This window comes from Silurus aristotelis (assembly GCF_946808225.1).
Source record: "Silurus aristotelis genome assembly, chromosome: 21".
NCBI lineage: Eukaryota > Metazoa > Chordata > Actinopteri > Siluriformes > Siluridae > Silurus > Silurus aristotelis.
In genome coordinates, this window is record NC_139594.1 from 8,600,075 (window position 1) to 8,615,976 (window position 15,902).

Below are 15,902 nucleotides of genomic sequence, written 5' to 3' on the forward strand. Positions count from 1 at the left end.
TAAGTTGTGTTGTGTCGTTCATGCACGTTTTTTAATGAATGCAAAAATGAAGTAAAACCAGGCAGATTCAGAGGGGGCTGCTGGGAACAGTGATACGGTGGTCCCGCCGTTCTTACGTTCTAAAACGAGCTCCGAAAATCCATGAATTTTGGACGCAGCCCCTATGAAACCTTAGTGAATTCATCAAGACATTATGTAACTTTAATACAATAATGACTTTTGAAAATTTGTTATGAAATTTGTTAGTGAAAACATTGTTTAAAATGTTATTCCTAACATTCCTGGACATTCGGTCCCGCTGCTTATTCCGCATATTGCTGTTTGTTAAGTTCCAAACGAGAACCCGCAAATTGTCCGAGCCCCAAGTTCCCAACCGCAAATTATCGGGGGTTGACTGTACTCGAATCCTGTCCCGAAAACCAGTTTAATGGAACATTGTGTAACATAACATTACATTTACATTTATGGCATTTGACAGGCGCCTTTATCCAGACTTGCAACTGAGCAGCTGAGGGTTAAAGGCCTTCCTGAAGGCCCAGAAGTAGCAGCTTGGAGGTGCTGGGATTTGAACTTACAATTTAGAGTCCAATACCGTAACCACTGAGCTAACCCTATTGGTGTGTCACAGCTCCAGAGTCCACAGTTCGAACCTGAGCTCGGGTTGCTAGCTGTGTAAAGTTTCACATGTTCTTCCCGTGTTCTTGTGGGCTTTCTCTGGGGATTCCGTTTTCCTGTTTTATCACACTCTTCGAAAAAATGTGGGCGTATGTGATGAAATTCTTCCATCTTATGTCCACCACGACCTTCACCCAGATAAAGCGGATAATAGCTTTCCATCACAGGTCAGAAGGGGGAAAATCATGGCTAATGATGATTAGAGTGTCGTTCATTATTACAACATGCTCTTGACATGCTGATTTTATGTGAAGAGCCAGTTTGCTGTTAGAATTTCCACTGCACAAGGCTTTCTGAGTGTGTGTTGCTTTCTGCTGGTGCTGAGGAAGCGAAATACAGAGTCGCTTTATGTTTCAATAAGCATTCAGGCATTTCTTTATACTTTGAACTACTCACTTTTTGAGTGTGGATGCACAGGTAAGTCATTAAGGAGTTGTTAGATACTTGCTTGAATCAGCATGAAGAACAATGAGCTGTAGAGAGAACACGCATTAGAGACAAGAACCGTGGCTAAGCCATGGGCACACATTCTTAACTCGCTCTTCATCTGAATTTTACATTCAGGAGCTTTGAGTGCCAGAAGGGGGAGCAGCTCTCTGCCTAAAATTTTTTACCATTATCATTTTCTGATTAAGAGATAGTACAAGGACGAAGTGTGAGAACAAAAAGCAAAATGTAGGAGGAAAGGGAAAGAACAACAACAACAACAAAACAAAAATCGTCAGGAAGACTCAATGACTCAGTGGATACACAGCAGGCCATAAATCTCGCAGAGATTATTTATGATAAACATATTTTGCTTCTGCATCTTTTGTGGAGTTCAGCACATCCAACAGCATGTGTTTGTCCTAATTACAGAGATTATGATTCTCACAACAGCACGTTGAAGGCAAACGCTTTCGTGCTGCATTTTGCATTACGGAAAAATGAAAGATTTTAGGATGCGGATATATATATATATATTTTTTGGTTTCAATTTTTGTTGTTGATGCTTCAATCTGTGCCAACATTTAATTATAAAGAATGACATCATCTCACTACATCTGTCTTTTATTCAGTATTTCTAATGTCTAATTCCTCATTCTCAATTTTTTTTTCATGTGTAATTTCAATTTGTCTTAGATGCATCACATCTCTTAAATTTGCTGATTTCTGTTGGGCTTAAACACAATGTTAAAGTGTATCCTTGATAAATGTACTTAACTACTTTAGTTATTTAGACAGCTTAGACCAAAGTGCTCCGAAATAAAAGCAATGTTTCGGGCAAAAGTAAAACAAGGCTGGAAAACAGACAAAACAAAACAAAAAAACACAACCTCTGCCTTTTTCAGCACTCTTTTTGAAATTCTTTATTGTTTACAAATTCAAGCTTTATTATTCAGTAGACATACTTATTGCTGCACTAAGATAACCGCAGCCCAAAAAAACTGCTTGTAGCTATTCAGGTACAGAGCAGTCCATTTCTTTTTTTAATGATCAGTAATGAAAATAATCATTCAAACTATTACATGTAAAACTAGTACAAATGCACATGTATATATATGACCAATACTAAATAAAGACAAGCGCGACTGAGAGGAGACCAAGATCAGGATACAAAATCAGGAAAATCCTGCAAAAATGTGCAAAGATTAAAAAATATATTGTTTATACAATCTTAACCAATGTTCCAAGTGTATCCTTGAGGTTACAAATAGAATGACAGATACAATTTTCTGTCTTGGATCATCTTTCAGTGCTTCTCTTTGATCCTGACATCAGGTTGCTGTATTTATGTGCTTGTGTCCATGTGGGGTTTCTCGAGGTTCTGTGGTTTCCTCTCACCTCAGAAATCATGAATTAGAAAGGTGACACATGATTTTTTTATGATCATGAACTTTTATAAAGGATACATTTCTCAACTACAAGTATTATACAAAATTAAAGGAAACACACTTCCAGATCAGGCTCCTGTTATATCCTGACCACTGATTTCTATTCCTAAAACTTATAGGAATTCAGGAGTTCATAGAATTTTGATGAAAACATTTGTCTTTCAAGTCTTCAGTATTTAATAAGTTTCATAGTTCAAGGTTCAAATTTTCACTCATGGGGCCACAAATGGTTGGATAATAAGGAAAGAACTTGTTTACATTATCTTTTGGGTTGCCTTCATATTGGAACACCGTATCTGAGAGATATGATAAGACTTACAATGCATAGAACAGGATTCAGGAGGGGAACAGGGCAGATTTATCTGTTTCCTTTTTGTAAGTGTAGTTCATCCATGGGGCATTTTGATTCCTAATGCCACGAACATGGTATACAATAATACAAAATGGTATCTGACACACAAAAATAGTGAAAGCTCACCTACAAGGGTGCTTTTCCCTTTTGAAAAATCCTCCACATTGTACCGTGCTGTTCAAGCACTTTAAGGTCTCCTTAGAAAATTAAAGCTTTGTGCCGTGCTTGTAAGGATACCAAAGAAAAACCTTGAAAGTCATCGTCAGTGTGCTCAGGAAGGGTCTGGCATTACTTTCCCGACTTAGTCCTGGATCCTTATATTGACCTTTCTTCATGATTGAGCCTCTGGATTTAAAGGAAGCATGAGACGAAGTTTCTTTGATAAAAAAATGTGTATGGTTTTGCTCAGATCTGGGATCATTAACATTACAACTTAAACAGACTCTTTGAATCACAACCCTTTTTTTTTTTCCTTTTTCCTTTTCTCAGGTGATGTGGCCCCATACTTCAAAACTGAACCAGGGCCTCCGGAAATCCATCTGGAGGGGAACCGGCTGGTCATGACCTGTCTGGCGGAGGGCAGCTGGCCTTTGGAGTTTAAATGGATCCTTAACAACACAGATATCACTACATTCTCCCCAGAGTACAAGTGAGAGTCTGCCTGTATTTTATAGTTTTCAATAAATTAAAGGTTTCATTTTTTTGGTTTGATCAACATTTTCACTTCTGTGGCTGTTTGTTTTCTTATAGCATATGACCAAATGTTTGTGGACACCTGACCATTAAATCCATATGTGTTTGTTGAACATAATATTTCATATGTATTCCCTCTTTGCTGTTAATAATAGCATAACCTCCACTCTTCTTTGAAGGCTTTCCATTAGATTTTAGAGCATGGCTTTGGGAAATTATTTAGCTACAAGATCATTAGCCAGATCAGTCACTTATGTTGGGTGAGGATATCTGAAGTGCAGTTAGTGTTCCTTTTCATCCCAAAGGTGTTCAGTGGGGTTGAGGTCAGGGCTCTGTGCAGGACACTCGAGGGTGATTGAATTGTTGCAGCATCCAGAAGCATGTTATACAATATTTTTGGGAATAAACACATATGGATGTGACAGTCAACTGTCCACATACTTTTAATCATATAGTTTTTCATTACTCATATTATACTGTATATTTTGTATTGTTCCTTTTAATTGTCATTCAAAAGAAAAATTCAAGACTTGTTTTAAATCAGAATTAATTTTTCTAGAATAATGTCGTCTTTGGCTTTAGTTGGAGGATGAACCATAGTAGCACTTGCCAAGACAAGGAAAGAAAGTGGGTCTCCTTTTATCCTTTTTCTTTAGAAAAAAGTGTGCTGCTGAAGATGACTGGCTCTCTACAGCTAAATGACACATTCAAATGGTTTACCTGAGAGTGCAGTGTGGTCACTTGATCTGTGAGGGTGTTCATTTGTATTGCATGTTTTTTTCTTGTTTTTTTTTTTTTTTTTATCCCAGTGACAAACATTCATATGGAAAAGCGGTAATTTAATTGTCTATAGATTTCATTTGCTCTAATCGCCTTTGTTTTTCATATTATCTTACTTGAACACCAATAGAATGGCACTTTCTAAGTAGCACTGGGATTGCTGTTCACTCCACCTGGACACTAGACTCCCTTAGAGAAGAATAAATGCACAGAGGTATTTTAGAGGCATGATGAAGGAATCTGGGAGGAAAGTAGCAACACGCATTTGGAAATACGTGCATGCATGCATTCATTCATTGTTTTTAACTTGCTCTGGTATCAGGGGAAGTAGCCATTTGGCACACGCTGATATTCGTCATCACACGCAAGAGCCAGGTGGAATTTGTGGAGAGTCTAATGGCATTTTAATGATTTGCTCAGACTAATGCAGAGGCTGGCAAAAAAAAAAAGTCCTGGCTCCAGCCCCAAAAGTAAACCTTTTAACCTTGGTCTCTACATTTTGAGAATGTATTCAAAGTCAAAATCTCATTTAAGTGTGTTAACATGCTGTCAATTATCAAATTGGCATGTGGCGGGAAATAAAATGGCATGATTTTTTTCTGGATCATATTCAGAACAGCATAGTTTTAAGAACTTTTGGATCAAGCTTTACATACATATATAAACATACATACATACATACATACACACACACACACACACACACACACGTGTGTGTGTGTGTGTGTATATATATATATATATATATATATATATATATATATATATATATATATATATATATATATACATATATATATATATATATATATATATATATATATATATATATATATATATATATGATACTGATACTGTGTTTTATATACATGCATATATATATATATATATATATATATATATATATATATATATATATATATATATATATATATATATATATATATTTTTTTTTTTTTTTTTTTTTTTTTTTTCTTACATCCCGCTTAATAGACACTTTACAGACACCATGTACCTTGGACTATATTCAAGATGTTTTACTTGCTTAGGTGGCACTTGTTTAAGTGTCAGAGGATATGAATCAGACGCAGACCAAGTGAACACATTCGGTACCAAAGCATTTCCCATGACAGCACTGGGGACAGGACTAAAACCAAGAACAAAATTGGATTCCATAGTATACAAAATGTGCCAGCTGTGGCATGTACTGATAAGAGGAATAGCACAGTGACCCCACTGATACTGTAAAAGTTCTAACTTTCATGTAACACATGCATTATTTACTAAACGTTCTAATAACCTGCTCCTGGGATGACTTTTCTTATTGTTTGTCTGTTACAGGTATATTATATACTCTCTGCAGCGCTCAGACATGGGTGTATACCAGTGCGTGGTGAGAAACCGAATGGGCGCTCTGCTACAGAGAAGAGCCGAGATACAAGTGGCATGTAAGTGTTAATAACCAATCAGTAAAGTGGCTCTCCCCTGATCTCACTTATACTGCACTGTATACATTTTTATTTTACTGTTTTCCAGGCTCACATACTTGATTCTACCCTTGAAATACTTTACAATTAACCACTGGGTGAAAAAAAAACGGGGGTTAGATTCTAGTGATGGTATTTATTAAAAAAAACAGACTTTAAAGAGCTGACACCAATACACTTGGTGCTTCCAGTTTCTTTAGGCTGTTAGGATTAAAAAAAAAATCACTCTTTTATACTTTTTTAAAGACAGTTCTATCGTTTCTGCAAGTCTTCCTGTCTCCCCTACTGCTATTCTTTGCATTTGCATTTAGTAAATGAACGGTTTTAAACCTCTTAAACCAAAATGCATTGCCTTCCTCTGTAATTCAAGGTACAATGCTTCAAGGCTTTTTTTTTTTTAATCCTCCTCATTCTTGACTCTGGTTAAATTTTTTGCCATGAATATGTTATTTTGTTTGATTGAGTTCCTCAGTTCTTGTTGCTTAGAATGGAAACCCTAAATTGTTTGACAGTTTATACTGAGACAGAGGACTGCTCAATCCTGGCCTTGTCCTGTGCCATGAACTCATTTTCTATTATAATACGTCTTCCATTTTTATTTCCAGTGACCATTTGTGATCCTGTTTCAGGAGTATTTGTCAAATCTACCAAAAGCAACATGCAGCTTTAAATACAGTCCCAAGACCCCTAGTTTTATATAGAAATTCAAACAGATAAGTGTATATATTAGCAGTGTCTGTATTAAACTTCTCAGATTATACATTTTTACAAATGTTTGTACACTCCAAGGAAATGAAAATAGACCAAGCTCGAAATTTCAACGCTTTTAATGATCAAAACAACAAATAATTGTTTAGAACATTAAAAAGAATGAAACAAATACAGTTGTGAGATGTCCTGTGCCACCAGAAAACATTTTGGGGGAAAAGTTAGGAACCAGGAAAATATAGTCTTGTACACAAAAGCAAAAGCATGAAAAGGGTACAATTGTTTAACGCATATTTTACCAAAATAGAAAATTCGAACACACGCCTGGTTGTACTACATTTTGTAAAAAAAATTATTCTGGATGGTTTTGCTTTTATTAAAACTTTAGTCAGTATTTGATTACCTTCCATACCTGATGTAGCCCGTAAAAAGCCTGGAAGCTCATAATGGAACCAGGATTAGTAGAGCAGGAAAAGATTTACAGTATTGCTTTAATTCTTGCCATTTTGCCATTTGGGTTTTGGCCCATTTTATTTGCCCTGGAGTGTAACACTAATAGCATACTACATGCCATTTCCTGCAGCTCGTGCCCACATTATATGTGCTTTATTTATCAATAGCACATTTATCAATTTGGGTTTCTAGAACTGATCCAGAAGAGAGGAGTTTTAAGCTTTTATGTGCATTCTGAACAATGCCCATAATCAGGTGCTTTGATATTTTATACTCCAACAGTACAACCATTTCCTGTAACAATTCTGTCTGATGCCACAAAGAAAATATTCCCCTTCTATTTTGTCCAACATCAAGACTGCTGATGTGACATTGAAAAGTAACATCGTACACCATCTTTCACTTAAGCACTGTGGGTTATTGTCTTATTGTTAGCCTTCGTATTTTGTCTAAAACGTGAATAAATATGAAAAAACATAAACGTTATGAATATATTCATCTGGTGATGAACAGTTTTTACAGAGAATGGTAAAAGATAGTAGGTAATGCGTCGTTCAATAGCCTGTTTATATTTCATTAATGTAATGCTTGCAAAATACGTCAAATCATCACGCATTGAGGAGATAACAAGTTTTTAAGTTGTTCTTTAAGTTGTTCTTAAGTACTTAAGTAGCTTTTTCAGGAATCAGTACTTTACAGAGGTATTTCAATTTCCAAGTCAGATATCTTACTTTTTACTGGTGACCAATCAGGGTAGAGGGCGCGCCCTGTTTTAAGCTTGTTTTAATTGGCGTTTGATGGTATCTGTTTAGCACAAACATACAATTCAACATCGGTTAAATAGCAAGCAGGTACATTCTGAGAGGAATAAATGACGGAAGAAACTCCTGACTTTAACTTGCTACAACACCTGTAGTCTTATTTGCGCCATTTCTTTTTAAGTAGTTAAAAAAAAGATTTTGGGATCATGATAATTGTAACAGATATCAATCAGTGTTTGACTCATTTATATCATTCTATTAATGGATTGTTGTGCTAAGAGTAACAGAGTCTTTTTACATAAACTAAGTTGATTAGGTTTTGTAACAAAAATGACAGTAACATTATAGTCATAATAAATCTTAGTGCTTCGGGTACATTTAAAGGCAAATACTTTTGCACATTTACTCAAGTGGAAGTTTAAATGGAGTACTTTTACTGGAGTAATATGATAGCTAGTGTATCTCTACTTTAACTTCATCGTGATCATCGTGTTCTTTTTTTACACACAGTTCAACTTTATACTTGACACTAACCACCCCTTAAGTCACAGGTTAAAACCAGGTGTACACAGGGCCCGTGGTAATGGCTGTCTCTTTACAGACATGGGAGACTTTGTGGAGGCTGACCAGCGCAAGACAGTGACCCAGGGCCGGGCAGCTATCTTAAACTCGCCGGATGTCAACTCTTTCCCCCGGCCTCAGGTCACGTGGTTCAGGGACGGCTACAAGATCATTCCCAGCAGCAGAGTGTAAGTGCTTGCTTTGTATGCTTTTAAGACACGTGTGCCCCTCTGGAAAAGTAAGGCAATGTGTTATAAATCCATGTGCAGTACCTGGGAATTTGCTTTCAGTCGTTCTCGCTGGTCATTTATATCAGTTCGCAAACATCTGGCAGAACACAGCAGGGAAAACAAACCTCTGGCTGAAATGAGAACATGTCAGCCAGTGATAAGGAAGACATAGACTCTGTGTGTGTGTGTGTGTGTGTGTGTGTGTGTGTTTGTGTGTGTGTGTGTTTGTGTGTGTGTGTGTGTGTGTGTGTGTGTGTGTGTGTGTGTGTGTGTGTGTGTGTGTGTGTGTGCGTGTGTGAGTACTACTTGTCAGAGAAGAAGAAGTGCAATTAATGCCTGTTCTCGGCCGTTCTTCAATCTAACTACGGTAGTTCTTCATTGCCTTTTTCTAATTAGCAGCCTGCCCAGACCTAGACAGGCGCGCTTGATCCTCTTCCCCATTATCGCTCAAGTGTCTTTCTCATTCTGGCTCGTTGTGGCAGGGTCCCAAATCACAACCCTGTACACTAGCCAGCCATACCTAATGACTCACCCTTCATAGATAAAGATGGCCCTGTTTAAAAACACTGTTCCATTTCATCAGAGGGCATAACTGAGAAGTGATTAAGGTCGCAATGGCAAATTTCAGACTAGACTCTCGCTGTTAATGAACTCCAGCAGTTTAATTTCTTACGCTCAGCACCAGGCTTCAGTGAAACGGCCATCCTAAAGCGGATTACATATGTTTGTTTCAAAGACTTTCTGTATAGGTTCCAAAGACAAATGCAGGGTCATTCAATAGGAGAAAACTATTTAACAATTGCAAAAATAAGGGATCAGATCGCATCGATCTTTCAAAGATTTCAAGGCTTCTTCTCTCACTTTTCAATATTTCACTATACATTATACAGTAGAAATGTCTTCAAGTACAGTATAATGAATTACAGTATAATTTGTCATATTGTCCACTGCAAATGAGCATAATTGCATTGACACTGATATTAGCATAAAAGTCAGAGTTTTGAATCCCAATCTGTTGTACAGTTAAGGAGGTAAAAATGGTGTCTTGGAAGAAGAATAGCCATTATTTGTCACATATACATTACAGCACAGTGAAATTCGTTCTTCGCATATCACAGCTTGCTCAGAAGCTGGGGTCAGAGTGCACGGTCGGCCATGATACGGTGCCCCTGGAGCACAGAGGGTTAAGGGCCTTGCTCAAGGGCCCAAGAGTGGCAGCTTGGCGATACCGGGGGCTTGGACCCCCAACCTTCCGATCAGTAACTCAGCACCTTAAACACTGAGCTACTACTCCCCTGCGTCATTTGGCGATGTTTTTATTCAGAGCGACATACAACTGAGCAGGAGAGGGTTAAGGGCCTTGCTCAAGGGCCCAGCAGTGGCAACTTGGTGGTGGTGGGATATGAACTTGTGACTATCCAATCCAAAGTCAGACCTGCCTGATATTGTGTTTGTCCACCTCTTGCTGCCAAATAAGTCCTGACCTGTTGATCATTAGCAGAATTAACCTCTTTAGCAATTTGAGCTACAGGAGTTTGTCTGTTGGATCAGACCACACGGAAAAGCCTTCGCTCCCTACGTGCATCAATTAATCGATTCACCACTGTTTCTTTCCTGACCACTGCAGACCGGGAACAGCCCAAAGAGCTGCAGTTTTGGAATTGCTCTGACCCCGTCGTTTAACCGTCACAATTTGGTAAGGATTTGACTCGATCAAATCTTTATGCTTGCCCATTTTGCCTGCTTCTAACAAATCAACTTTAAGAACAAAATGCTGCCTAATATATACAGGTGCCATGATGAAGAAATGTGTTATTGTTGGTATTCACTAACTGGTCATAATGTTATAATGTCTTAATGTTACGCCTGGTCGTTGTATATGTACATTTTGTAGCTTGAAATGTTGAATTGATCATGTGCATGAGACGTGCTGGGACATGTCTATATAGTAGCTGTCTCCCTGATATAGAGTATGGAGCACTTTAGTATGGCATGTGAAACACGTGATAGTGTTTCAAAAAGACGCAGCCCAACTCTATATATAGGCATCCAGCTACTTGGCTTGTCTCCAACTTTGTAATTGAGCTCTCCTGTCAGTGCTTTAACACAATATTGCAACCATTAAAAAAAAAAAAAAAACCTTTTCCAGCAAATGGATTTTATACCTCCAGCAAGGTGGACAGCCTTACATATGCAGCTGTAAAAAGGCCAAGGCTAATGCTAATGTGCCCATGTGCACATGGCGATTTACCTGTGGGAGCTTGGCTACCCTCCAAGTCAGTGATGACTAGCTGACCCTTTTGTTTGTGCCAGCAGGGTTACAATGCCCAGAGCAAAGGCATGAGGGTATTACAAGTCATATCTCGCATCTCCGGCCAAGCCCATTAGCATGTTCCTCGATGTGATGTCATATTCTTAATTGTTCTGTGGCAGCAACAGAAACAGCGCAATCAGCTTAGCCATTTAAACCGTCTTGACTCGTGGCTGGCCAGAATTCCCTGGAAAGGGCTTTGGAAATAGGGGTGTACTTCATAAGCAATTGAATCACACAGAGATTAAATTAACCAGGCCTTGCAGGATCAAACTTTATCTGTGTGGGAGGATTTGAAGCACAGAATCAATATCCATGCGAGGCAACATGCGGTAACACAAATTTCTTTATGAGTCTCATATGATATTTACGGCTCGGAATTGAACAATGGCGCACTGAAAAGGAGACAAATGCCGTCTGGAGAAGAGCAGGTCACAAGAAAGGACGCTCGTTCAGAGATGACCTTCTCCGCTGGTGTGATTTCTTGTTATAGTTCAGAGTTTTCCTGCCGCATTAGGAGTAACAATAATCTCCAACAGGGTGATGGGAAATGTCCTGGAGTTCCTGTTACCGTTCAGAAATTATGCTTTTACTTCTGACGTTATTAAAAAACAACACATTTTAATAGCATTTTTAAAGCATTTATATCTGCATGGGAAGTTGGTCCATGCATGTTGCATTCATTTATTTTTTTTTTTTCAAATGATGAAATAATTATGTTAAAAAAAACCTTTTTCTCAAAATGTAAAATATTTCAAATGTTCTTCATATAAATGTCTTGCCATCTAATTTTTTTTTAACTTTGAGTTATTTTGGATTCGCTGTACTCCAGAACAAAACTCAAATATAACGCAAATTCCATCAGTGGCTTCGCTCAGAGACGTTCATGGATCACTACGTGCTTTTCAAAAGCAACAAGAGAGTGACAGTAAATGGGAGTCTGACACATGTCCCCTTTCTCCTTTGCCGTGTACAAAATCTTCAGACATTCATTGCAGATCAGCACTGCCCCACTCCTGCCCCACTCTACATCACTCCATGTTCTTCTAAGGTGTCTGTGAGCTTTGTACATGTTGCTCTTGTTTGTATCGTATTATTTATCATTTGCACAATGACTCAAGTGGACATTTGTTCCTAGAAAAGTGCATCACTCAAATTCACTTTTACTTCCAGGTTGGGGTCGTTCGATTGGAAATATTGTGCACTTTAAACTGATCATATTTGGGGTTTTTTTTTGATTATGTGATTAAAGGAATAGAGAAAATGAATGAATAATTGTAACTTTTTCATTTTGCAATCAAAGCCGTTTTTTCTGTCAGTGTCAAGTAAAAAAAAAAGGAAAAGGAAGGCATTATTATTCACATTTAGTTTTTCCTAATTTATGGACCATTATTAAATTAAATGCATTATTAGATTTCAATTAATTAGAGTATCTGTGATAAAAGTTTCTGCAAAGTGGCCATTAATGTAAACCATTATTATTTGAATTACAGAAGAACTGAAGTGGGAGCTGCTGTTTTTCAAGATTACACCACACTTCAGATAAGAGAAGCGCAATGCTGTTTATAGTTATCCAGTAAAAATGGATAAGTAACGAGGATTAGGTTATTGTAAAAATATTGAAAAAAGCGACAGTCTTGGGGCATCACAGAATGAATTTGATCAGGTGTTCAAATGTTAAAGTGTCTGCTGACTTGGCGTTGCAGATCTTTGCGTTCTGAATATAGATGTTCCTTTTAAACCTATCAAATTGTCTGAATTTCTCTTTTAATGTATAAATCGCATTTTGCTGTTAGATCTAATAAGTGCTTGAAGAGCTACTAATGACAGTACACAGTGTGTATGTGGATACTGACCAAAACAATTTAAAGTCACTAACAGAAAATGCTTTCTGGTGATAGTATGTTTTTTTTTTCCCCTCTTCTTTTTTTTTTTTTTACTTGTCAGTTTTGCCTGGGCGTCGGAAATGAAAGTGGCCCTTTGGTCTTTTAATGTAGCGTGAAATAAGTGGTGGTTTGGATCGTCAGCAAGGAGCTGTCTTCACAGCGCTGGCTGATTCCTATCAGCCTTCCATGCTGAGCAATCATTGTGCTGCAGTCTAAAAGACGCTGCTCTTTTTCAAAGCCCAAACTCGCCGAGCGCAGCGCCTCCTTCAGCTCTGTTTTTACTTCCCTCAGTCATATGCACGTACACGCTGAAAAAAATCGTTAAAAGTCCAGAAATATTCGATTGCGAATACCAATGTGTAGGGTATCTGGTAAACTGCAAGGGGCTTTAAAAGTCATCAACGTAGTACCACCTTGGTCTCCCCCTTTAGTGTGCATGAAATTTTCATGATAGTGATAATTACCCGACTGGAGCAAAGTGCTCTTTGCTCTCATTGAAGATCAAAGTAGCTGGTGGAGTAAGAGATGCTGGTGCTACCTTTCGTTGCTTTGTCCTTGCTTTATCCTCCATCTTGCTGATTTTTTTTTTTCCTCATCATTTATTATTGGAAGTCTTTGATGTCTCTACCCATTATGGACTGTTTTGCCAGCCAGTGCATTCAGTACATGAAATGGCTTCTACTACAGTGGGTTTTAGCAGTGCCTTTTAAGAGCCACCAGGAAGCACAGAGATGCTACATCAGTCAAACATGTTAAGTGAAGTCCCTCAAAGCAAAAGGATTACTTTTCTGTTAAAAGCACCCGCTAATGCTGTGATGTTCGCGCGTGGGACTGAAAACAGGATTGACAATGATAGTGTCGCAGTCATGCGCCTTAGAGCCTTGCTTCTTACCCCAGGTAAATTTACAAAACCTTTGTGTGAGGCTTATCGGACACTATAGCCGCGAACATACTCTATAGAAGGGTTGTGTGTGCATGTGTGTACACAGAGACAGTAAATAAAGTGCCATCGGAATAGAGCCATCTCTATTAAAGAACTACAGCATGTCAGTATTCCCTACAGTACTGCAGATCAGGCAGCACACACATACCGCATACACACATATATCGCGTACACACACCCGTACATACACACACACACGTTTTCACAGTGGACAGAGAAGGACAGGGGAGTCGTTTAGCAAACACAACTCATCATAAGTAAATCTTCTCTCATTAACCTGAGCAGAGTATTGGCTGTATTCAATTGAATTGAATTGAAGTTGCACCTTGTTTGCTGATTTGCATTTAGACTTGCTGTCTTATTACTATTACTGTTCCGAAACGTTAGACATCGCACTACTCTGTATCGGTACTGTTTATTTTTCTCTGGCTCCTTCTTCAATTGGTTCAATGCTGTGAGATAAATGGGCCAGTAGACATCTTTTGAAAATGACTTGGAAGAAAAAGAAAGTATTAAAAGCAGGAAGCTCCCTCTGCTAACAGAATCATCTATTAATGCTGGGTTTTATTTTTCCAAACCACTACCATTATGAAATAATCAGCTGATACTTAAAGCTTTATATATACAAGGATTAGACAATGAAACAGAAACACCTAGTTTTAGACCACAATAATTGATTAGTGTGGTGTGGTGCCTCCTTTTGAGGGCAATACTGCATTCATTCATCTTGGGAATGACAGATACAAGTCCTGCACAGTTGCCAGAGGGATTTTAACCCATTTTTCTTGCCGAACATTTGCCAGGTCACTACTTGTTGCTGGTGAAGGAAACCTTTTCCTGAATTGCTTCTCGAAAACACCCCAGAGATGCACAACAATAATCTGATTTAGTGATTGTGCAGGCCGTGGGAGATTCTCAATTTCCACTCTTATACACGTGTATAAATATGATATAATAATATATTAATAATACAAGTTTAAATAAATTAAGTAATTATTCCTAGTGAAAGTAAAATGAACTCGGTCTATTCATAGTATGTAAACATTTTCAGTTTCAGTTTCTGTTTGTTACAGGATCCAATATCCAGTTCATTACATCTTGTGTGTCTCTGTCTGAGAATGATGCTGGGTATCGGATCAGTGCCATCTCCAATTAAACCCTTGCAGCTACACATTGTGTGGTAAACAAAAACAACACAATATGAAGAAATATGAATCTTTAAAAAGCAAATATAAAGTCAAACATAAAACCTTTCAAGCCTTATAAAGTCGCATGAGCAGATGTTGATGAAGCATTTCCATTTATTTACAAAGTTCAATAGTGTTTCGAGACTGAGATCAGACTGGACTCAATGAAACATTTGCATGAGTGGGTGGATTTTAATTTCTTGTAGGCTGGAGCTCATAGGACAAAGAAAGGCTTCGTTCATTAACATGAGAGCGTATTGGGCACTTGTACGGTGCTGCGCTACACATTTACTTTCATTTATTCATATTTACTAACGACTTTATCTGCTCAGGGTCACTGTAGGTTAAAGGACTAAATTATGTCTAAGTGAACCAACTAGCATTTGTCAGAAGATACTGCAGGCAGGTGGAAACGAAAACCTGACTCACAGCTTTACGGTTCTTACTTCTGAACTTTTATGGAGCTTCAGAAGCTCTCATTGGGTTCAAATGTGTCTCTTCTAAATGCTCTGGTTTCCTCCCACCTCCTGCCTACAGTACACGCTTGGATTAACTATGCTTGATTAGCCCCAAGGTGTGTTTGTGTGTGGACCACACGAGATCCACTCCAGCTGTTTAATGACGAATACACATCACACACAACACTGTTACAAAACATGGAGCCAAAGTTGGGAAAAATGACTCTGTGTATGGCGACGAAGAAATGGCAATTATGAAGAGGATGTTTTATAAATAAGGTGCTAATTTCTCTTGTGTTTGGAGACTTTTGGGACACCCCATAGCGACGGCCTGTTGATTTCCGCGCTGAGCCGACACCTTGTTTTCGGAATCAATGCTGTTTTGCTGGAAGGAAGTTCGAATGACAAATGGCGTCGGCTGATTTAATTCAATAGCAGCGATTTGTGTGGCCCAGTCGTAATGCACCTGCTCGCTGCAAGGGGTTGCTTTATGAAGTTAATTATTGAGGACCCTCATCAGTCAGCCGAGGCATCCAAAGGGCG

At 38.2% G+C, this 15,902-nt stretch overlaps 1 protein-coding gene across 2 annotated transcripts in view; it reads left to right on the forward strand.

Moving 5' to 3' along the window:
- sdk1a (sidekick cell adhesion molecule 1a) overlaps positions 1–15,902 on the forward strand; it is a 236,673-nt gene that overhangs the window by 96,886 nt on the left and 123,885 nt on the right. For both annotated transcript variants that reach the window (XM_083524252.1, XM_083524253.1), the window contains exons 2-4: positions 3,391–3,550; positions 5,716–5,822; positions 8,385–8,532. In XM_083524252.1, the coding sequence (XP_083380378.1) occupies positions 3,391–3,550; positions 5,716–5,822; positions 8,385–8,532 (415 nt within the window). The remainder of the gene's footprint in view (positions 1–3,390; positions 3,551–5,715; positions 5,823–8,384; positions 8,533–15,902) is intronic.